Here is a 23649-nt window from a genome sequence, read left to right as displayed (position 1 = left end):
TATGCGTTTATTTAAATCTTTGGCTATTTAGGCTTTCTATGATTTCGGTGGCCTTAAACCTACCTATTCTCTAGTGTCGGTCACGGCCCACAGATCCAGTCATGACATTAATTTTTATTTATTGAATTTAACTAATAACGTAAATATAATATTTCTATGACTAATAATTAAATAAATATTTTTAATATCATTTTAAATTTTTTTATACATAAATTTAAATTTTATGTGTTAAAAATAATAAAAATATTTAAATGCGTGAAACTATAGTAACACATCTTAAATAGAATTTAAAAATTAACATAATTAGTAACATTCTTTTTATTTTTCAATTAGTCATACTCTGAAAAATTAAAAATTAATATACTTTTGACGAATGATAAAATAACTGATATATTAAAATTAATATAATATAATTTTTAAGAACTCTTTATATATTAAATTTTTATATTATTAGTGAATGAAATTAAATTCTTTTGTATATTTTAAAATTTAAATATTTCATCAATATATAATTGATAATCAAAAGTATTACATTTTTACAATGGACATTAATATTCATCATTCATAAGATAATACTTATTATTTACTGTGATAATGTTCATTTTATATTTAATCAATTTTTAAATGTTTATTATTTTAATGAATGATATTCATCATTTATGATCTACATGTTAATTAATTTTTTTCTCAAATCACTATGAAATATTTATTTTAAGATGAAATGACGTTGATTCTTTATAAAAGTTGGTTTTTTTTTTGTGATATATATTGAAACAATTTTGGAATTGATATAAGTATTCATCATTTATAGATATAATATTCATTAATTTGTTAACAAATATTTATTAATTTATTTAAAGGAACATATATAATATAAATATAATATAAATCGTTTTTACAGTTAGTAAAAAAATAAAACTTCAAAATAAAATTATCTTGCAAATATTTATATTATGGTACAAATATTTTTTAATAAAATAAAATTAATAAATAATAAATATTTAATATTTAAAAAATAAATATTTAATACATGTTTAATGAACATAAACAATTTAAAAAATGCATGTCAGAACTCCGATATATGTATCAAAATTTTGACGCAAGTGTTGTACTAACCATACCACATTACAATGTGGTCCGGTGCGCACGGTATAAGTTCCCACTGATGCACAAGAAAATATTGCTTTGCCGAAGGTTTTAATAAATAGGGAGATTTTAGGGCTATTTTTAGTTTAATCAAACAATTTTTTGCCAAATGTACATTTAAACACTTGAATTTAGATTGTTTAATCATTTAAAATCTTAACTGTGAATTTAACCTGTAGACTCCTCAATGTATATTATTTATAATATTTAAATACTTTTTGATATATTATTTTATTTAATACGTTTATATTATTATAAAATAAAATTTAAGTATCTGTTAGATTAAAATAAAAATTTTAAAAATTTAATAGGCTATGAAAATAAATTTTAGATATTTATTAAGTTAAATTAAAAATTAAAGTATTAAAATAACTAAATAATAAAAGTTATGTGTCTGTGCCAATATTTTCTTTAATTTTATTTTTTTTTTATTGAAAAAGGAAACAAATCAACAAAATATCATAAAACATAAATAGCAGAATTAATGAAATTTACTATGACAATTGACAAAAATAATCACAACTATAATGACTACTTTTGCTGGGTTCTGCTTCGGACATCGCTTATAAGCCAATGGAAAGCTATGAATATTTGGACTCATACTTGATAACTCGATTTACATCAATAACTAAGTAAATTCAGATTTTTTTAATAATGTTTATAATAATTGATTTGTAATAAATAATAAGTTCTTGAATATGGGAAAATTAGATCAAGCAAGATGTAAGATGCAGCTGTGAAGCCTACCTGCAGAAAGATAAAAAATCACAGAGCAGTTAATATTTTCGATTTGAAATGAGAGCTTTTTCCTGTCATTTGGCACAGTGGAATCTTTTCCCTGTCATTTTGATCGTTCAAAAAACAAGGGTTCTTGACATTTTTGTTCCCTGAAATGAAATTTGATAACCATGCATCTTGCAGAATGTAATGCAAAGAGAAGCAATTGAGAAGGAAAATATATATAAAAGAAGTATGATTTTGCAGTCAGTTCTGAAGAAAACTGTTTTACAAGCCATTGGTAATGTATTCTACACAAAATTGTTGTCACTGATTAGTTTCAATGCAATTTCTTATGATCTATTCAGCTGAGAAGTAACATCAACAAAAAAATCTTCTCTGCAAGGAATCGTCAAGCCATCCATTGGATGATCAAAGCCAAACTCTTCTTCTGCTTTTCGTAGTAAATCTTGAACGGAAGAATGACTCAAATAGGATACTGGTACCACAAATCTCTTCTTCTCAGTTTGTCCAACATACACTGCAAGGAACCGTTTTGGTACTTCTGCAGATGCTGAAGCTGTTATATTTGCAGTTAGGACAGATCTGCGAAGAATTTGCTTGGCAAGAATAGCTCCAGGTAGACGAACACCCACTGTTTAATCTCAATATAGTTCCTTAAAAACAATTCAAGAACAGATATAAGAGGGTTTTTTTTTTTTTCTTTTTCTTTTGGGGAACAAAAGCTACGAATAGAAGATAAGTAGAGTTGAGTTCATTGTGATCTATTTATATGGCCATTAAATAGATCACATGTACTTGTGAAAATTCTCCAAGTTCTGGAATGAATGGTCAGGAATCACGAGGTGGGTAGTATATTGGAGGAATCACATGGCCTTGTCCTCTTAACTAATCAAAGAAACATGAGAGACACAGAATTCATATCATGCCTTCATGTTAAAGAACAGCATGCCCTACTCTCTGTTTTTTTTCTTTCTCTTTTTCAAATGGAAGGTTTAGATTATTAGCAGCTACTAGATAAGGGTAATAATTAAGACATCTAATCTAACATTTTATGCATGTTCTGAAGTGCAAGATGAATAAGTGACAAATCTAAGATACATTATATGGTAACAGGCTAACAATGTCGGTTCCACGCAGAATGGGTGAAGATTAGGTGGTAGTAAATAAAACTTGTTTTTGTGGTCTTGCACAACCGAAGTATCAAGTACCTACCACCAGCCTTCTATGTGACTGGTCTGGAACAATTTTCTACATGGGGATAATTTAGAAAATGAGATTTATTTTGTATGTGACAAGAAGCTAATTTATTCAGATAGTATGCTTAGTGTATTACTTGTATATTGAAAACTATCAACTGCTTTGCATAGATTGTTTACTTGATCTTCTAAGATTTCTCCTAAAACCCATAATGGCTACCCTTTCTTTTTTGGTGGTTTGTGCCCCCAAAAATACAGAGATAAACCAAAGTGAAAAACCATGGAAAGATTGGATATCATTTTGAATTAGATGCAGGACCAAGTTATCTTTAGATCACTGACATGGTTAAGACAATTGAATGTGATTTTTGGTTACTTATTAGAGACAGTGAATGCTTGAGCCGATTTTGATCAAGTAGTAGGCAACAATTAATTTCATGGCTGAAAATCATTTGATGGGGTTTGCTTGGGACATTGCTCATAAGGGAATCACATGGCCTTGTCTTCAAAGCAATCAATTAGTGGCCTGACCATTCATATCTTTCAAGTTGCTTCTGTTGAGAAACATCATGGCCTACAAAGCCAATGGCCAGCTTTGCATATTGCCATTCAGTGTTGATAGCTTGAGTTAGATCCTTAATTATGTGAGTCCTGATTTTCTTATAAACATTCTTGATAACTATGTGGTGTTTGTAACAGTTGCTTTGTGATGTCCAAGAAAATAAGACGAAAGATGAAGAATTCAGCTAGAGAGTCTATCTATAGAAATTGAAAATAGTGGTTAAAGGAAGAGAAAGCAACAAGAATCACATTACAAACGTCTCAAGTTTAAACCACAATCACCCAATTTATCCCAGAAAGGAAATGATCACACGACAATTTCGTTTAGAAATGTCATGAGATTTTCCCTGTCGTAATTTGGAACAATGGAATTTCTCCCTGTAGTTTGTTCATTGAAAATACAAGGGGTTTTGCCATCTTTCATCCTGAAAAGGAATATGATAATCATGTATCTTTGCAGAATCTAATGGAAAGAGAAGAAAATGAGATCGGAAGCAGTATACAACTTCTAATTTCAAGTGAATAAAAATCTCTAAATTTACTGGTAGAAGAAGTATATTATTTACAGTCAGTTCTAAAGCAAACTGTTTTACAAGTCATTGGTAATCTATCTATACAAAATTGTTGTCATTGATTATGATCTATTCAACTGAGAAGTAATATCAATAAAAATATCTTCTCTGCAAGGAATTGTCAAGCCACCCATCGGATGATCAAAGCCAAACTCTTCTTCAGCTTCTCTTAATAAAGCTTGAAATGAAGGCTGATTCAAATAGGATACAGGTACCATAAATCTCTTCTTCTCAGTTTGTCCAACATAAACAGCAAGGAAGCCTTCTGGTATTTCTGAAGATGCTGAACCTGTTTTAGTTGCAGTTAGGACAGATCGGCGAAGAATTTGCTTGGCAAGAATAGCTCCAGGAAGACGAACACCCATTTTCTAATATCAATATAGTTCCTGGAAAACAAATCAAGAATTTGAGGATTATGCTTGCTTTGGTTTGAACGAATCAAAAGAGGATATGTAGAGTTGAGTTCATTGTGATCGATGGTATGGCCATATATAGATCTCCATTATTTGTGAATAATCTTCAAGTTTTAGAATGAATGGTCAAGAAATCGTGAGGTGGGTACTACTCAAGACATTGTTTGAGGGAATCACATGGCCTTGTTCTTTTATCTAATTAACAAACATGGGGCCTCAGAATTCATATTATGTCTTCATGTTAAAGAATAGGATGCCCTGCATTTTTCTTTTCTAATGGAAGTTTTAGACTTTAAACAGCTAGCTAGAAAAGGGTAATAATTCTGACATTATGTATGTTCTGAAGTGGAAGATGGATAAGCGACATTATGTTGTCTTCACTATAATAGTTTAAAAGGAAAGATCATCCTTAAAATCAGGAATATGTTTTACTAGCACTGTTAAGTATCAGGTGTATTTGTTTTTAAAGTATGGTGCGAGCCATACTTATGTGTGTGAAACTTCTGCTACAAATAGCAGCTTTTGCTAATGAAATAGATATGTCAAAATTCTCTCTCTTTTGTTAATACACTCTATCTAAGTTAACAGAGGCTAAGAGAGAAAATGAAATTGAGATGAGGCATTGCAGGTCCAAAGAACATCTAGCCGATCTTTTAACTAAAGGAATGCCAGTAACAAAGCTTGAGGTTGAAGGTCTAAAATCCGAGCTTAATTGTGATCAAGAAAAGCCTCAAAGTAGGTGCTTAAGTATTTGAGTCTTTCCTTGCAAAGTAACAGTTTGATTGAATGTCTTTGGAGTATGCATGGACCATACTGCTTGTTTGACAGCATTATTAGTTCTAGTTTATTGATAGTTCTGTTACATTTTCAACAGAATGTTTAGTTACTTGTATTTGCTCTTCCATCTACAGCAAATATCACTTGATTTTTTTCTCTAACCAATAGCTTAAAACTAAGAGACATTGCATACTTTTCTTGTGTTAAAATAGCATTGCAGGATTTCTATGAAAGGGAAAAAAACAAAAAAGAATTGTGAAGAATCTACAGAAATTGTCAGGATAGTATAAACTAGTAATGTTCGGTTAAAACTATGAAAGAAATATAAGATCAGCATATGCTTCACTGAATCATTGTTATCTGTGTCAACTATCATGGAGTTGATAAAAGACATGTTTTGCTGGTTGATAATATGAGAACTTTTAAGTTGACTGAAAGGAGATAAATAGGATTACAAAGATAAAAATGTCAGAGTCGAATTGCTGCACTTGAAATTTGTTTTTAAGAAAAATGTAAGAACAAAAACAGCAATGTCCAAATATATTCCTGGTCTCCGTTAGCAGAACTGCTATTTTCTCAACAAACAGAATATTTACACTTAAACTGCCAGTTTCTTATAAAATGGTTTTCTATATTATTGTCCACTTACACCTTATTAAGCTGTATCAGAACTGAAAGTGACATGAAGGTAATTATGTTCTCTGCAAGGACTTGTTAATCTAACTCCTCTTCAGCTTGACTGCTAGAAAGCCTTCTGGCACATGTAAATATCTTAATGCTGTTTTATTTGCGGTAAAAACATACTTGAGAAGAATATGCTTAGCAAGATAGCTCGACAAGCTAATAGCAGAATCACAGAACAGCTAACATTTTCATTTTGGAATGACCATAGATCTTTCATCAGGCAAAATGGAGTATTTTCCCTGTCATTAATTGGCCAATAAAGTATGAGTCCCTGTCAATACCTGAAAGGGAATTTGATGACCAGTTATTTGCAAAATTGATGGAAACAGAAGGAAATGAGATAGGAAGCAATGAACATCTTCTAATTTCAAGTGAAAAAATAAATTCTCTAGTTTACTAGTAGAAAATGTATGATATTATACAGTAAGTTATAAAGCAAGCTATTGTACAAGTCATTGATAATCTAACTATGCAAAATTGTTGTCATTAATTAGCTTCAATGCCTAGTCTTATGATCTATTCAACTGAGAAGTAACATCAATAAAAATGTCTTCTCTGCAAGGAATCGTCAAGCCACCCATTGGATGATCAAACCCGAATTCTTCTTCAGCTTTTCTTAATAAAGCTTGAAATGAAGGCTGATTCAAATAGGACACAGGTACAATAAATCTCTTCCTCTCAGTTTGTCCAACATAAACAGCCAGGAAGCCTTTTGGAACTTCTGGAGATGCTGAACTTGTATTATTTGCAGTTAGGACAGATCTGCGAAGAATTTGCTTGGCAAGAATAGCTCCAGGAAGACGAACACCCATTTTCTAATATCAATAGAGTTCCTAGAGAAAAAATCGAGAATTTGAGGATTATGCTTGCTTTGATTTGAACAAAAACTATCAATAGAGAATGTGTAGAGTTGAGTTCATTGTGATAGATTGTATGAGCATTATATAGATCAACATAACTTGTGAAAAATCTTCAAGTTTTGGAATGAATGGTCAGGAACCATGAGGTGGGTATTACTCAAAAACACTGCTTGAGGGAATCACATGGCCTTGTCCTTTTATCTAATCAACAAGCATGGGGGACTCAGAATTCATATTATGTCTTCGTGTTAATGAACAGGGTGCCCTACATTTTTCTTTTCTAATGGAAGTGTTAGATTGTTAACAGCTAGCTAGATAAGGGTGATAATTATGACATCTAACATTATGTATGTTCTGAAGTGCAAGATGGGTAAGGGACAAACTTAAGACACATAACATCGTTATAATGTCTACTCTATACAGAATGGATGGAAACAGGTAGGAGAATTGGAATTGTTTTCTTGTTTGCTGCATGAACCTTGCTTGTCTAGAGACAAGTGTATTTTGTTAAATGTTTTGTTTTACTTTGCTAAGTAGGATTTAAGTAACTTAGAGAATGCATCTTTTTTAGTTTGCTTGTGCTAGTTGCTAAGCCTGTAATTATTATCTTAGGATGAATTAATTCTGGTTTTCCTATCTCAATGAAGTTAGGTTTTCTAACAATTACATCTTCTTATCCAATTTCATTTGTTTTTCATTGAAGGGATCTGTGAGCAACAAATGTGTCTTTTTAAAGAGAGAATAACCATTCTGCTTGTTCATCTTTTTCTTCAAAACCAAACAATAAATCTTTCTTCCTTCTGAGATATGACAAATGCTCATGCAAATTGTTTTGTCATTATACCACCTCCCATTCTTACAGGTAACAACTACTCCAAATGGGCAATAAAATGCTATTTGCAGGCCTTTAATCTTTGGAATTTTGTTGAAGCTCTGATATTTGACAGATGATGCAAGTCTTGCTCGAGTTAGACATTTCAATCCAGAGAAAGCAAGGAAGTATAAAACCAATACCTGCATTCACTCTGCAGTCTCTGATGTTATTTGTGACAAGATTATCTGTTGCAACACTGAGGAGATTTGGGATTATTTTAAAGGAGTGCCACGGTAATGATAAAACAAGGAAAATGAAGCACTCAATCTTAAAAGAAAGTTTGAAATGCAGAGGATGTTAGAGACAGAAATGTGAAGGAGTTTACTGACAGACTAATGATAGTTGTCAGTCTAATGTCAACGTGCATCTTGGAAGCAGTGGCAACAAGCAGAGACAACAGGGAGAAAGCAGCAAGGTTTGAGCAATGAAAGGAAAACTTCCACCATGCTCTCATTGTAATAAGACAATTCAGACAGAGAAATGCTGCTGATATAGACCTTACCCTCACTGCAAAACTTGCAATAAAAAAGGCCATATTGCAAAAGTTTGCAGGAATAAGCAGAAACAATGTCAGCAAACTCAAGTAGCAGATGCAACAACAAGCTCAGGAGGAGGAAAATCTCGTTATAGCAATGGAGTTTGGCACATTGACAGTGGATATACTCACTATATGACAACATATTCAAGCTTATTTTTCAGTCTAGACAAAACTTGCAGAACTAAGATCAAGATTGACAATGGTGATAGGATCTTGGCACAAGAAGGGAGTGATTTCAATACAAACCCCTGCAGTCTATTACTTTATATGTGTATGAGATATATCAAAATCTACTCAATGTTAATCAATTGTTTGAAAGGAATTATTCTTGCTATATAAGGACAAAGGATTTTTAATCTTTGATCCTTTTGGTGTTAAACTTATTACTGTCATGATGAAGAACAAGAGTTTTTCATTAGATTGTGTTATGATTGTGGCCCATACAGAAGCTCACAACTATAGCCCAACGTTGATTAACATAGCTCAATTAGCAAAAAATGATAAGAACAATGAGGTGGCAAAAGTGCAACAGAATAGGGCAGCTATGCAACAGAATGGAGAGGAATCAACACAAAATTTGGAGCAAGGAATTCAGGAATAACGGCTAGAAAGAGAGGACAGATATACATTACACTTGTTATCCTTGTATTAGAAATTTTGTATTCTGCAGTGCATAAATAGTTGTTTGTATTTCCGTTGTGATAATGAATGAACAAATATCCTCTCTTCCTTCTTATTCTTCTCACTGCCATTCTTCCTCTTCTTCTATACTCTTCTTCCTCTTTCCTTCTTCTGTCTTTTTTATAATTCCATGAACCACGGTCATAACAGATTGGAAACAAACATATCCTGAGGCACATGTTTTTTCTTCTTATGTCGACTCTACTTTATGGCACAAAAGGGTAGGACATTTTAACTCTGCTTTTCTGGTGGATATGCATAGTTCTCCTTGCAAAGAATATGCATGCAATTGATTGAAGAATGATGTATGTGAAGCTTGTGAATAGAGTAAGTAGAAGAGATTTCCATTTGCTTCTAGTCAATCATGGAGAGAAACCGAAAAATTGCAGCTTATGCATACAGTGGGCCTATGAGCATTCTTTCTCTGAATGGTAGCCTATATTTTGAGTGAGTTAACATTGCTGATGCAATGAATCAATTATGAATATTATATTTTTAATGGCCAACATCAGGAAAAATAGATTGAAAAAGTTATAGGTATTGAAGTACTGATACCAATTGGGACAAAGGCAATTTATCTTTAACTTAGCCAATGCATTATGGTGCTTTTTAGTTTGCTTGTGCTAGTTGACAAGCTCATAATTATTAGTTCAGTATGTACTAATTCTGGTTTTTCTATCTCAATGGAATTGAGTGCTCCAGCATTTACATCTTCTTGATCCAATTTCATTTGCTTCGCATTCTATAAAGAAACTAACAAATATTAGCATTAAGTTTGATTTGGCAATAAATCTTATAGCCGAAGAATCTGCTTCATTGCTGTATTAGCAGGGAAACAAGTAGCTATTTATGTGTGTCAACTATCAGGAAGTTCATAAAAGTCATGTTTTGTTGGTTGATAATATGAGGACTTTAATTTGACTGAGAGGAGATGAATGAGAATGTCTAGATGCAAAAGTATGTGGGGAAATGCAAGTGTCCAAATTATTGCACTTCAACATTAAAAAAGAAGAAAAGGTGAAACCTGCAGAAGTGAAAGAATACTATTGAAGCTATTTAGGTAGGAACTGAGCCATATATTTGTTTGAGGACACCAACTTGCAAGAAAAAAGAGACAAACTACAAATAGTTTTGGCCTAGATTTCTTGTTGGTATATCTTTAAATAAATGAACCAACAAAAAGAAGTTTGTGATTTTGGCTGCTTCAAGAAAAAAAATGGTACAAGCAGAAAATGGAGAGATTTGAGTTGGTTGTCAATAAACTATGTAAAATACATATATCAAGATGAAACCATTAGCTTAAAATCCATTGAAATCTGGAGTTAGTGGCCAAGAATCAGTGCTTTGATCTGCTTAAAGCATACTCATGGGGTACCAGTACATGCTCCTATCTTCCCATCAATGAAGCAGATGCGCCTGCCTTTTATTTTTTTGGCTCTTTGATGAGGAAACATGAAGCCCTACAGGTAGAAAGATGAGCCAATGAAAGGCCACCTAAAGATTGGGAATCTTTTTGAAACGGATGCAAAACAAAGTAACTCTTAGATTACAAACATGCTTGGGACAATTGGACGCTATTCTTGGTTTCTCACCAGAGAATGTGAATGCTTGATTTGATTCTTGACTGTAAGCAGGTAATCGTAATAGTTATATACGTATGCAATTGTCCCTGCACATCATTCATGACTAACATAAAAGATCCTTTAAAACAAAATTTCAAATAATAGCAGAAATCCATTTGTTGGGGTCTGCTTGGGAGACTGGTCATATGGAAAACACATGGTGTTGTCTTCAAAGTAATCAATGAGGGACCTGACCATTCAAACCCTTCAAGTTGCTTCTGTTGAAAAACAGCATGGCCTACAGCTGCTGAAATAAGCCAATGGCCAGCTATGCAGATTGCAATTTAATGTTACTTGACTGCTTCTGTTAGATCTACAGCTATGTGCATGCTGATTTACATATGAACATTCTTGACAATTAATGGTGTTTATAATGATTGGTTTGTGATAAGTTCCTGAGTAATGGAAAATCAGACAAAAAAGATGTAGAATGCAGCAATAAATCCTAACTGCAGAAGCAAAAATAGTAGTAATTCCATAAACAACTATTTTGTAAGATCTAATGGAAAAAGAAGGAAAAGGAAAGAGAAGGGAAGCAATGAACAAGTTCTAATTTCAAGTTAAAAAATATTTCTCTAATTTACTGGTAGAAAAAGCATGATATTTTTACAGTCAATTTTGGAGCTAACTGTTTTACAAGTCATTTGTAATGTATCTATACAAAATTGTTGTCTTATGATCTGTTCAACTGAGAAGTAACATCAATGAAAATGTCTTCTCTGCAAGGAATCGTCAAGCCACCCATTGGATGATCAAATCCAAATTCTTCTTCAGCTTTTCTTAATAAAGCTTGAAATGGAGGCTGACTCAAATAGGACACAGGTACCATATATCTCTTCTTCTCAGTTTGTCCAACATAAACAACAAGGAAGCCTTTCGGTACTTCTGAAGATGCTGAACCTGTTTTATTTGCAGTTAGGACAGACCGGCGTAGGATTTGCTTGGCAAGAATAGCTCCAGGAAGACGAACACCCATTTTCTAATATCAATATAGTTTCTAGAAAACAAATCAGAATTTTCGGATTATGCTTGCTTTGGTTTGAACGAATCAATAGAGGATGTATAGAGTTGAGTTCATTGTGATCGGTTGTATGGCCGTTATATAGATCTCCATACCTTGTTAAAAATCTTCAAGTTTTGGAATGAATGGTCAAGAATCACGAGGTGAGTGCTACTCAACACACTGCTTGAGGGAATCACATGGCCTTGTCCTTCAATCTAACAACAAACATGAGGGACTCAGAATTCATACTATGTCTTCGTGTCGAAGAACAGGATGCCCTACATTTTTCATTTCTAATGGAAATTTTAGATTGTTAACAGCTAGCTAGATAAGGGTAATAATAAAGACATCTGACATTATGTATGTTCTGAAGTGCAAGATGGACAAGAGACGGAACTAAGACACAGAACATAGCTATAATGTCTGTTTTATGCAGAGTGGATGAAAGTTCGGTAGGAAATATAAGACTTTTTATATGATCTTACACAACCAAATTTTCAAGTAGCAAAACTTCAGGATAACTGGGACAACTTTCACATGCAACATGAAGCTAATTTATTCAGATAGTATGCTTTGTGTATTACTTATTAAGGCCAGGTTCGGTTAAAGTAAGAATTATCTAATTCAGGAATGCGGTACTGATTTTAGGCGACTCAGTTAATGCCATTCGATCACCAAAGTTAGGTCCTTCTTCAGCTTCACCAATTGGCAATCCTTCTAAGTGCAATATGGTTTTAGGAATACAATTGGTGCCACCAAACCCCACATTTACTTCAAGCTGATATGTTAACAAGCAAATAAAGCAGGAAAAGTTACCCTGGATTTTATAAGGAGATAAGGCCTACAAATAACTTCATAGTTAGTGTGCTCTATGCTGAAACTTTTGAAGTACCGGCTGAAAAAACATTTTGGTGGGGCCTACTTAGGACATTGATCATAAGGGAATCACAGGGTCTTGTCTAATCAATTAGCGTTCTGACCATTCATACCCTTCAAGTTGCTGCTGTTCAAAAACAATAAGGCCTACAACTAGTGGGATAAGCCAATAGCCAGCTATGAATACTGCAAATTGATGTTGAAAACTTAAGTTAGATCCATAACTATGTTAATCCTTACTTTCTTATAGTAATTGGTTGGTAATGAGTTCTAAAAATTATGGAAAGTAAGATAGGAAAGATGTAGAATTCAGCAAGAAAGCCAAACTGCAGAAACAGAAATAGTAGCTAAAGGAAGGGAGAGGAACTAGAATCATAGAAAGCTCATTGGTAGTGGAGTCATTTCGATGCCTGTTGCATCTCAAGTTCAATTCCAGTGAAATCCAATTTATCCAAAAGAAGAAAGAAAATACAGAACAGTTAAGATATTTGTTCCGGAATCACATAAAATTTTCCTTGTCGTTTGGCACATTGGAATCTATTCCCTGTCATTCATTGACTGATAATATCTGAGTCACTGTCGTATTTCTTCACTGAAAGGAAAGTTGATCACCAATTATGTTGTAAAATATAATGGAAAGAGAAGAAAATGGAAAAGGAAGGGAAGCAATACATCCAATCGCAAGTGAATTAAAATCTCTAAACTTACTGGTAAAAAAACTATTCTGAATGAATAAGATTTTCTAATTTACTAGTAAAAGAAAGCATGTAATTTATAGTCAGTTCTTAAGCTAACTGTTTTACAAGTCAATGGTAATGTTTCTATACAAAATTGTTGTCATTGATTATGATCTCTTCAACTGAGAAGTAACATCAATAAAAGTGTCTTCTCCGCAAGGAATTGTCAAGCCACCCATTGGATGATCAAAGCCAAACTCTTCTTCAGCTTTTCGTAATAGAGCTTGAAATGAAGGCTGATTCAAATAGGATACAGGTACCATAAATCTCTTCTTCTCAGTTTGTCCAACATAAACAGCCAGGAAGCCTTTCGGTACTTCTGCAGATAGTAATGCTGTTTTATTTGCAGTTAGGACAGACCGGCGTAGAATTTGTTTGGCAAGAATAGCACCAGGAAGACGAACACCCATTTTCTAATATCAATATAGTTGCTGGAAAACAAATCAAGAATTTGAGGATTATGCTTGCTTTGGTTTGAACGAATCAATAGAGGATGTGTAGAGTTGAGTTCATTGTGGTCGATTGTATGGCCATTATATAGATCTCCATAACTTGTGAATAATCTTCAAGTTTTAGAATGAATGGTCAAGAATCATGAGGTAGGTACTACTCAAGACATTGTTTGAGGGAATCACATGGCCTTGTCCTTATATCTAATCAACAAACACGGGGTCTCAGAATTCATATTAAAGAACATGATGCCCCACATTTCTCTTTTCTAATGGAAGTTTTAGAATGTAAACAGCTAGCTAGATAAGGGTAATAATTATGACATCTGACATTATGTATGTTCTGAAGTGGAAGATGGATCAGAGACATTATGTTGTCTTTTCTGAATGAAATTTGCTGAAATTGTTGTTATGTAATGATGATCTTCACTATAATAGTTTAAAAGGAAAGATCATCCTTAAAATCAGGAATATGTTTTACTAGTATTGTCAAGTATCAGGTGTAGTTGTTCTTAAGGTATGGTGCGGGCCATACTTCTGTATGTGAAACTTCTGCTACAAATAGCAGCTTTTGCTAATGAATAGATATATCAGAATTTGCTCTCTTTTGTCAATATACTCTCTATCTAAGTTAACAGAGGCTGAGAAAGATAATGAAATTGAGATGAGGCATTGCAGGTCCAAATAACATCTAGCTGATATTTTTACTAAAGGAATGCCAGGAACAAAGCTTGAAGTTGGAGGTCTAAAATAATAGTTTAATTATGATCAAGAAAAGCCTCAAAGGAGATGTTTAAGTATTTGAGTTTTTCCTTGCAGAGTAACAGTTTGATTGAAAGTTTTTGGAGTATGCATGGACCATACTGCTGTGCTTGTTTGACACCATCTTTAGTTCTAGTTTATTGATAGTTCTGTTACACTTTCAACAGAATGTTTAGTTACTTGTATTTGCTCTTCCATCTACAGCAAATGTCACTTGCTTTGTTTCTCTAAACAATAGCTTAAAACTAAGAGACATTGCATACTTTTCTTGTGCTAAAAAGGCATTGCAAGGTCCCGATCCAGGATCTTAGCTTTCTATGAAAGGGAAAACAAAAAAGAATTGTGAAGAATCTACAGAAGTTGTCAGGATAATATAAGCTGGTAATCTTCAATTAATACTATGAAAGAAATGTAAGATCAGCATATGCTTCACTGAATTATTGTTACCTTTGTCAACTATCAGGAAGCTGATAAAAGATTTTTTGCTGGTTGATAATACGAGGAATTTTAAGTTGACTGAAAGGAGATAAATATAGGATTACAGAGATAAAAATGTCAGAATCGAAATTGTTGCAATTGAAATTTGTATTTAAGAAAAAAGTAAAAACAAAAAACAGCAATTTCCAAATATATTCTTGGTCCCATTTAGCAGAACTCTTATGTTCTGAAGAAACAGAATATTTACACTTAAACTGCCAATTTCTTACAAAATAGTTTTCTATATTATTGTCCATTTACACCTTATCAAGCTGTATCAAAACTGAAAGTGACATGAAGTTAATTATGTTGTCTGCAAGGAATTGTTAATCTAACTCCTCTTCAGCTTGACTGCTAAAAAAGCCTTCTGGCACATGTAAACATCTTAATGCTGTTTTATTTGCGGGTAAAAACATACCTCAGAAGAATATGCTTAGCAGGATAGCTCGACAAGCTAATGGCAAAATCACAGAACAGTTTTCATTTTGGCATGACCATAGATCTTTCATCAGGCACAATGGAGTATTTTCCCTGTCATTAATTGGCCAATAAAGTATGAGTCCCTGTCAATTCCTGAAAGGGAATTTAATGACCAGCTATTTGCATAACTAATGGAAAGAGAAGAAAATGAGATAGGAAGCAATGAACAATTTCTAATCTCAAGTGAAATAAAATTCTCTAGTTTACTAGTAGAAAATGTATGATATTATATAGTAAGTTATGGAGCAAGCTATTTTACAAGTCATTTGTAATACAAAATTGTTATCATTGATTAGCTTGAATGCCTTGGCTTATGATCTATTCAACTGAGAAGTAACATCAATAAAAATGTCTTCTCTGCAAGGAATCGTCAAGCCACCCATTGGATGATCAAACCCAAATTCTTCTTCAGCTTTTCTTAGTAAAGCTTGAAATGAAGGCTGTTTCAAATAGGACACAGGTACCATAAATCTCTTCCTCTCAGTTTGTCCAACATAAACAGCCAGGAAGCCTTTTGGTACTTCTGGAGATGCTGAACTTGCTTTATTTGCAGTTAGGACAGACCGGCGTAGAATTTGCTTGGCAAGAATAGCTCCAGGAAGACGAACACCCATTTTCTAATGTCAATAGGGATCCTGGAAAACAGATAAAGAATTTGTGGGTTATACTTGCTTTGGTTTGAATAAAAGCTATCAATAGAGAAAGTGTAGAGTTGAGTTCATTGTGATCGATTGTATGGCTATTATATAGATCACATAACTTGTGAAAGATCTTCAAGTTTTGGAATGAATGGTCAGGAATCATGAGGTGGGTACTACTCAAAAACATTGCTGGAGGGAATCACATGGCCTTGTCCTTTTATCTAATCAACAAACATGGGGGACTCTGAAGAATTCATGTTATGTCTTCGTGTTAATGAACAGGGTGCCCTCCCATTTTTCTTTTCTAGTGGAAGTTTTAGATTTTTAACAGCTAGCTAGATAAGTGTGATAATTATGACATCTAACATTATGTATGTTCTGAAGTGCAATATGGGTAAGGGACAAACTTAGGACACATAACATAGTATCAATGTCTAGTCTGTGCAGAATGGATGGAAATAGGTAGGAAAATTGAAATTGTTTTCTTGTTTGCTGCATGGACCTTGCTATAAGTGTATTTTTGTCAAGTGTTTAATTTTACTTTTCTAAGTAACTTATCCAGTGCATGTTGGTGTTTTTTTAGCTTGTGAAAAAAGTAAGTAGAAGAGATTTCCGTTTGCTTCTGGTCAATCATGGAGAGAAACCAAAAACTTGCAGCTTATGCATACAGATTTATTTTTTAAATGATTTAATATTGCTGATGCAACTAATCAATTGTGAATGTTCCATTTTCAATGGCCAACATCAGCAAAAATAGATGGAAAAAGTTATAGATATTGTAGTACCGATACCGATAGGGTATTAAATCCAATAGTTTGGTACTGACAAAGGCAATTTATCTTTTAACTTGGCCAATGCATGATGGTGCTTTTAATTTGCTCGTATTGACAAGCCTGTAATTATTGGCTCAGCATGTCTTAATTCTGGTTTTTCTATCTCAATGGAATTAAGTTTTCCTTTTATATTTTTGGCTCTTTGATGAGGAAACATGAAGCCCTACAAATAGAAAGATAAGCCAATGAAAGGCCACCCAAAGATTGGAAATCTTTTTGACACAGATGCAAAACTAAGTAACTTTTAGATTACAGACATGCTTGGGACAATTGGACACTATTCTTGGTTTCTCACCAGAGAATGTGAATGCTTGATTTTGACTCTTGACTGTAAGCAGGTAGTTGGTAATAGTTATATAATTGTCCCTGCACATCATTCGTGGCTAAAATTAAAAATCCTAAAAGAAAAGAATTTGAAATAATAGCAGAAAACCATTTGCTGGGGTCGGCTTGGGAGATTGGTCATATGGAAAACACATGGTCGTGTCTTCAGAGTAATCAATGAGGGAGCTGACCATTCAAACCTATGAAGTTGCTTACGTTGAAAAACAACATGGCCTGTAACTGCTGAGGTATGCCAATGGCCAGCTATGCATATTGCAGTTTAATGGTAATTGACTGATTGAGTTAGATTTATAGCTATGTGTTTTCATATGAACATTCTTGACAACTAAATGGTATTTACAATGATTGGTTTGTGATAAGTTCCTGAATAATGGAAAATCAGACAGAAAAGATGTAAAATGCAGCTATAAATCCTATTCCTAACTCCAGAAGCAAAAATAGTAGTTAAAAGGAAGAAACGCATTTCCATAAACAACTATTTTGATAAATCTGATGGAAAAAGAAAGAAAAGGAAACGGAACGGAAGGGAAGCAATGAACAAGTTCTAATTTCAAGTTAAAAGATTTCTCCAATTTACTATTAGAAAAAGTATGATAAATCATTTGTAAGCTATCTATACAAAATTGTTGTCATTGATTAGCTTGAATGCCTTGGCTTATGATCTATTCAACTAAGAAGTAACATCAATAAAAATGTATTCTCTGCAAGGAATCGTCAAGCCACCCATTGGATGATCAAACCCAAATTCTTCTTCAGCTTTTCTTAATAAAGCTTGAAATGGAGGCTGACTCAAATAGGACACAGGTACCATATATCTCTTCTTCTCAGTTTGTCCAACATAAACAACAAGGAAGCCTTTCGGTACTTCTGAAGATGCTGAACCTGTTTTATTTGCAGTTAGGACAGACCGGCGTAGGATTTGCTTGGCAAGAATAGCTCCAGGAAGACAAACACCCATTTTCTAATGTCAATAGGGATCCTGGAAAACAGATAAAGAATTTGTGGGTTATACTTGCTTTGGTTTGAATAAAAGCTATCAATAGAGAATGTGTAGAGTTGAGTTCATTGTGATCGATTGTATGGCTATTATATAGATCACATAACTTGTGAAAGATCTTCAAGTTTTGGAATGAATGGTCAGGAATCATGAGGTGGGTGCTACTCAACACACTGCTTGAGGGAATCACATGGCCTTGTCCTTTAATCTAATCAACAAACATGGGGAACTCAGAATTCATACTGTCTTCATATCGAATAACAGGATGCCCTACACTTTTTATTTCTATGGAAATTTTAGATTATTAACAGCTAGCTAGATAAGGGTAATAATTAAGACATCTGACATTATGTATGTTCCGAAGTGCATGTTAACAAAAAATACTATGAGTAAAGAGACAAGATGAGAATGATTTTAGATGATTTATTCTTGGGCAACAGCCCTGTATTTATATTGTACAAAGTCAATAATAGCTAATATATATTGCACAATTACATCAGCTAATATATACATAAATGTAGCAGTTAATTTACAATGGCAAATCTGGCAATTACTTTAATTTCTGCTTTTTCCTTTCATACTCCCCCCTCAAACTGATGATGGAACAACATTAGTTTGTTGGTTGGTCTGTGATTTTGTAAAGAAATCAACCAATTGTTCTCGAGATAAAACATGAGGAAGAGTAATGAGGCCTTGTTCAAACTTCTCTCGAACAAAATGACAGTCTATTTCAATGTGCTTAGTACGTTGGTGAAAAATCGGATTACTAGTAATTTTAGCGGCGCTTTCATTGTCACAATACAAAGGAGTGGGGGAGGTAAGGAAAATGCCAAAATCTTGTAACAGTCTTTGTAGCCAAATAATTTCACCACAAGCTGATGACATGGATGTATATTCTTATTTAGTGGAAGATTTGGACACAGTTGGCTGCTTTTTGGACTTCCAAGAAAGAAGAGACTGTCCAAGAAAAATGCAATATCCAGTGATAGATCGTCGAGTATCTGGACAACCTGCGTAATCAGCATCAGAAAAGGCATGTAAAATTGAAGAAGAACTCGAAGGATAATATAAACCCATGGTTGAAGTAGATCGAACGTAGCGAATGATATGGTGAACGTCAGTAAGATGTAAAATATGAGGATCTGACATAAATTGACTAACAATATACACAGCATGTGCAATATCAGGTTTAGTAACAGTGAGATATACCAAGCTACCAACAATATTGCAATAAAGAGCTGGATCAGAAAGTGGTTCACCATCAGTGCGACTATATTTGACATTAAGCTCAAGTGGAGTATCCATAACTTTTTCATCAGTAAGACTAGCTAAACTAATAAGGTCTTTGGTGTATTTCCGCTGACTAAGAAAATACCCAGTTGAAGATCTAAAAATCTCAATTCCAAGAAAATATGCAGCAGGCCCTAAATCTTTCGTTTGAAAAGATTGTTGAAGTAGAGTCTTGAGATGTTGGCATTGTGAAGAATCACCCCCGGTTATTAAAATATCATCAACATAGATGAGAATAAAAAGCTTGCCTTTAAGGGAGGAATGAATAAACAATGAGGAATCATTGTGATTTTGTTGATAACCAGCGGCTAGTAACACACCTTTTAATTTGGAAAACCATGCACGTGGTGCTTGTTTCAAGCCATAAAGAGCCTTGCGTAATTTGTAAACCATATTTGATGCTGTAGGATATCCAAGTGGTGGACGCATATAAACGGTCTGAGATAAATCACCATTGAGAAAAGCATTTTTGACATCCATTTGGGTGATGTCCCAATTTTGTACTGCAGCTATGGCTATCAAAGTGCAAACAGTAGTCATTTTTGCAACAAGAGCAAAAGTTTCATCAAAATCGATGCCATATTCTTGAGTAAAGCCTTGAGCTACCAGACGAGCTTTATAACGATCTAATGAACCAGCAGCCTTAACTTTAGCAGTATAGACCCATCGACAATCCACCACAGGATGGTCTATAAGAGAAGGAACCATTTCCCATGTCTGGTTATTTTTTAAGGCCTTGAGTTCCTCATTCATAGCACTGCACCACTTTGCACTTTTTACTGCTTGTTTATAAGATCGAGAAATATAAAAAGGATCAAGTGCAGTAAATAAACAAAGACGATCAGGAGCTTTAATTACATGAGTGGTTCTTCGAAGTAAAGGTTGTGCAATGGGTGGTAATGGTGGCGAAGTATGTATTAATGATGGTGGAGTGGATAGTAATGGTGGTGGAGGAGAGGAAGGAAGATTACCTGAATTCAGAATTGGTGAAGGTAGAGGCATAGTTGTAGGAACTCGAGGCCTTCGCTGGTACGTCAAGATAGTCTGCATATGGTTAGGAAAGCAAGACAAAGGAACACATGTTTGTACAGATGACAAAGAAGAAGAGGAAGTAGAAAAATAGAAAGTACCTTCAAAAAATATGACATTTCTAGAAATTCTTAATTTCTTTGCTTCCCAATCATAACATCGGTAACATTTTTGAGTCTCAAAGTATCCTAAAAATATACAACGAACAGATTTTGCATCTAATTTTGAACGTTCTGAAGGTGGAAAAAGAGCATAACAAGTACATCCAAAAACTCAAAGTAGATTGTACTTGGGAGGATAGCTAAACAATTTTTGCAAAGGAGAGATGTTACCTAATAATGGAGTGGGTAGATTTTTAATCAAGTAAACAGCTGTGGAAATACTCTCAGCCCAAAATATCTTGGGTAATTTGGCATATAGCAGAAGAGCTCGAGCAATCTCTGAAATATGTCTATGCTTCCTCTCAGCTATGCCATTTTGTTGTGGCTGATGAGGACAACTTAACTAGTGAATGATCCCTTCAGAAGATAGATATTTGGAAAATTCAGTAGAAACATATTCTTCCCCTGAATCTGTATGAAAATTCTTAATCTTTTTGTTAAACTGGGTGTTCACTATGGCATGGAAGTTTTTAAAAACTTCCATAACTTCAGATTTGCCACGTAAAAAATACACCCAAGAAAAACGGGACCAATCATCAATAAGGAGAACATAATATATTTTTTCAGTTAAAGATGCAATAGGAGATGGACCCCATACATCAGAATGAATAATGTCAAATGGAGAAGAAGCAAAATTTGGACTATGGCTAAAAGGCAATGTATGAGCTTTTGAAAGAGCACAATCTTCATAAGACATATTAATATCTGATTTTTTATTAAATTTGTCCAGCACACTAGAGAAAAATAAAGAACGTAAATTAGAAGAATTAAGATGTCCTAAACGACAATTCCAAAGCTGCCAAAGTTTATTAGCTAAATTCATATCATTAGAGGATGGAGCAAGTAAACAAGTAGCTGAGTTGGAAAAATGTCCCAAATCTAAGACGAAGAGTTCCCCTTTTCTATGGCTTATCCCAATCACCTTCCCGGTCCGTAGGTCTTGTATGATACAACTAGAGAAGAAAAATGAGACAATGCAATTATTTTTCACCAATTGGCTTACATAAATAAGATTGGCTAAGAGTTTAGGAACATAGAAAATATTAGAAAAGATAAAAATGGTGAGCCAGGAGGTTTAATGATTAGTGAACCAATTATTTTTACAGGAATAGTTTCTCCATTGGCAATGGTGATAGTTTCACCTCTATCATAAGGAATAGAATGATGAAGAGTACTCAGATTACCAGTCATATGATATGTTGCTCCTGAATCTAAAATCCATAGAAGTTCTAAAGTAATCTTACCAATACCAGAGGCATGAAGAGCTTGAATGACTTGTTGCAATAATTCTAGAGAAAGAATTGAACACTGACCAGAATTGTTATCAGATGAATCAGAAGGTACGGCTGCAACGGTACCGTTAGATGAGGATGAGGCAGCATGTGTGATGTGTGTAAAATACACACATCTAAATGGGTTTTTAAGATTGATTTTATAGACATTTGGATGTGAATTGGTCCCAACACTCACCTTATGCATCTATTTGTGTGCATTAGGTCCAAAAGAAGTCAAAGGATGATAAAGGGAAGAATTAAAGCATAATTGGACGCCGAAGCTGCTGAAACAAGCTAAGTACGAGCATGAGGAAGCTGAACATGGCCGTGTTGGTTTCAACACTAGCTGTGTTCCCAACACGGGCACCAACACGGCCGTGTTGGGTGCATCAAACATCAAAGGAAAAGTAGTTCTTAGGGAGCACGGCCACAGAGAGTAACACGGCCAGGAACACCAAACTATGTCCCCAACACGGCCAGGAACACGGCCGTGTTGGCAGCGACAGGGGGAATTAATTAAAAGAACAAAGAGAGGAAAGAAAAGAGAAGAGCGGGGGAGAACATCCCAAATCCTAATATTTCTCTCTCTAAGGGTTTTCTGAGCTGGAACCAAGGGAAAAGGAGACTTGGATCAAGGTTTCAATTAGATTCCCTTCAATGATTGAAGATTGGGCGAGGTTCGTTGATTGGTTTTCAAATCGAGCAAGAGGAACAAGAATCGATTCAATTCGAGTAAGAGAAATTGGGGCTGTTTACTCTCTTCCAAGGGTGTAATCGGGTTTTCTCTACCTTTACTCATTGTTGTAATTGAATTCTTGTGTATTTTGATAATGAACATGATTAGCTAGATTAATTAAATCCATTGGGATTTCTTTACTATGTTGGCTTAGTATTATATTGTTGGATTGTTTGGGTTAGTTTTGTATTCTTCTTGCTTTCAGTATTAATAAGATAATGCATTATTCATGAGACGTTGTGAATTGTGTGTTTAGATTGCTTTGTGTGATTGAGAAGTCCATTTGGTAATTGGAATTTTGAATAGCAAGAACTGGTTAATAATCGCTTAGAGATAAGGATAATTAACTAACCAGATTAAGAATTAACAAAGCTTAATAGAGGCGGATTAAAGCTTAATGCTAATTTAAGAATCAATCGTTAGGAAAAGATTCCAACTTTAGGTTATTAGGTTTAGGAATTTGGTTATCTCGAGAGAGAAACCGAATTCGGTTAAGAATTCGTCCACGGGTACCATAATTAGACTAACCAATCCTTTATCTTTTGTTTGATTGCCAACTAGTTTAGGTTCCCTTTGGGTTTGCTTTCCTGTCTTGGTTATTTTATTTATCAATTACTCATGCATCTCCCTTAGAACTTAGCTTGTAGCTATTAGTTAGTTTAGAAAGTATTCATCACTCATTTTAGGTTAATATAACAAAGAACAAAGGAGTAACTTTGGGCTTTCACTTTTCCGAGGAATACGACCTTGATACTTGCCATTAGTGCTAGACTGCATCGATAGGTACACTGCCTTAGATTGTATCTAACACAAGTAGCACACATCAAGTTTTTGGCGTCGTTGCAGGGGAATGTTTGAAAACTAGACTGAAATTTGCTATTTTTTAATTTAGTC

At 34.0% G+C, this 23649-nt stretch overlaps 7 protein-coding genes across 7 annotated transcripts; all 7 read right to left on the bottom strand.

Moving 5' to 3' along the window:
* Nucleotides 1–2089: 2089 nt before the first annotated feature.
* Nucleotides 2090–3294, bottom strand: LOC107261577 (auxin-responsive protein SAUR21-like). The gene is made up of 2 exons (XM_025158097.2): nt 3264–3294; nt 2090–2518 (listed from the first exon to the last, which is right to left on the bottom strand). Exons 1-2 carry the CDS (start codon nt 3292–3294, stop codon nt 2217–2219), a joined length of 333 nt encoding a protein of 110 aa, XP_025013865.1. The 3' UTR covers nt 2090–2216.
* A 575-nt stretch (nt 3295–3869) lies between these two features.
* On the bottom strand, nt 3870–4657 carry LOC107261578 (auxin-responsive protein SAUR21-like). The gene has a single exon (XM_015721794.3). The coding sequence runs from the start codon at nt 4579–4581 to the stop codon at nt 4279–4281; it is 303 nt and encodes a 100-aa protein (XP_015577280.1). The 5' UTR covers nt 4582–4657; the 3' UTR covers nt 3870–4278.
* A 1774-nt stretch (nt 4658–6431) lies between these two features.
* LOC107261586 (auxin-responsive protein SAUR21-like) lies at nt 6432–7028 on the bottom strand. The gene has a single exon (XM_015721807.3). It carries the CDS (start codon nt 6900–6902, stop codon nt 6600–6602), a length of 303 nt encoding a protein of 100 aa, XP_015577293.2. The 5' UTR covers nt 6903–7028; the 3' UTR covers nt 6432–6599.
* A 3922-nt stretch (nt 7029–10950) lies between these two features.
* On the bottom strand, nt 10951–11755 carry LOC107261579 (auxin-responsive protein SAUR21-like). Its single transcript, XM_015721795.3, has one exon. The coding sequence runs from the start codon at nt 11639–11641 to the stop codon at nt 11339–11341; it is 303 nt and encodes a 100-aa protein (XP_015577281.1). The 5' UTR covers nt 11642–11755; the 3' UTR covers nt 10951–11338.
* Nucleotides 11756–13266: 1511 nt separating this feature from the next.
* On the bottom strand, nt 13267–13899 carry LOC107261580 (auxin-responsive protein SAUR21-like). The gene has a single exon (XM_015721796.3). It carries the CDS (start codon nt 13689–13691, stop codon nt 13389–13391), a length of 303 nt encoding a protein of 100 aa, XP_015577282.1. The 5' UTR covers nt 13692–13899; the 3' UTR covers nt 13267–13388.
* A 1757-nt stretch (nt 13900–15656) lies between these two features.
* On the bottom strand, nt 15657–16267 carry LOC107261581 (auxin-responsive protein SAUR21-like). The gene has a single exon (XM_015721798.3). The coding sequence runs from the start codon at nt 16061–16063 to the stop codon at nt 15761–15763; it is 303 nt and encodes a 100-aa protein (XP_015577284.2). The 5' UTR covers nt 16064–16267; the 3' UTR covers nt 15657–15760.
* Nucleotides 16268–17816: 1549 nt separating this feature from the next.
* LOC107261587 (auxin-responsive protein SAUR21-like) lies at nt 17817–18439 on the bottom strand. Its single transcript, XM_015721808.3, has one exon. It carries the CDS (start codon nt 18224–18226, stop codon nt 17939–17941), a length of 288 nt encoding a protein of 95 aa, XP_015577294.2. The 5' UTR covers nt 18227–18439; the 3' UTR covers nt 17817–17938.
* Between the last annotated feature and the right edge of the window lie 5210 nt (nt 18440–23649).

Source organism: Ricinus communis, chromosome 1 (genome assembly GCF_019578655.1).
Source record: "Ricinus communis isolate WT05 ecotype wild-type chromosome 1, ASM1957865v1, whole genome shotgun sequence".
Classification (NCBI taxonomy): domain Eukaryota; kingdom Viridiplantae; phylum Streptophyta; class Magnoliopsida; order Malpighiales; family Euphorbiaceae; genus Ricinus; species Ricinus communis.
Note: the sequence above shows the minus strand (reverse complement) of the source record. Positions and strands in the feature narration are given on the sequence as shown.

What these genes read in the sequence shown, in the direction of transcription:
- LOC107261578 (XM_015721794.3), bottom strand. Translation starts at nt 4,581, where the DNA reads ATGGGTGTTCGTCTTCCTGGAGCTATTCTTGCCAAGCAAATTCTTCGC.
- LOC107261586 (XM_015721807.3), bottom strand. Translation starts at nt 6,902, where the DNA reads ATGGGTGTTCGTCTTCCTGGAGCTATTCTTGCCAAGCAAATTCTTCGC.
- LOC107261580 (XM_015721796.3), bottom strand. Translation starts at nt 13,691, where the DNA reads ATGGGTGTTCGTCTTCCTGGTGCTATTCTTGCCAAACAAATTCTACGC.
- LOC107261579 (XM_015721795.3), bottom strand. Translation starts at nt 11,641, where the DNA reads ATGGGTGTTCGTCTTCCTGGAGCTATTCTTGCCAAGCAAATCCTACGC.
- LOC107261581 (XM_015721798.3), bottom strand. Translation starts at nt 16,063, where the DNA reads ATGGGTGTTCGTCTTCCTGGAGCTATTCTTGCCAAGCAAATTCTACGC.
- LOC107261577 (XM_025158097.2), bottom strand. Translation starts at nt 3,294, where the DNA reads ATGGGTTTTAGGAGAAATCTTAGAAGATCAA. An exon ending in GAGAAATCTTAGAAGATCAA is followed by an intron (nt 2,519 to 3,263) that starts GTAAACAATCTA and finishes GAGATTAAACAG; the next exon opens with TGGGTGTTCGTCTACCTGGA.
- LOC107261587 (XM_015721808.3), bottom strand. Translation starts at nt 18,226, where the DNA reads ATGGGTGTTTGTCTTCCTGGAGCTATTCTTGCCAAGCAAATCCTACGC.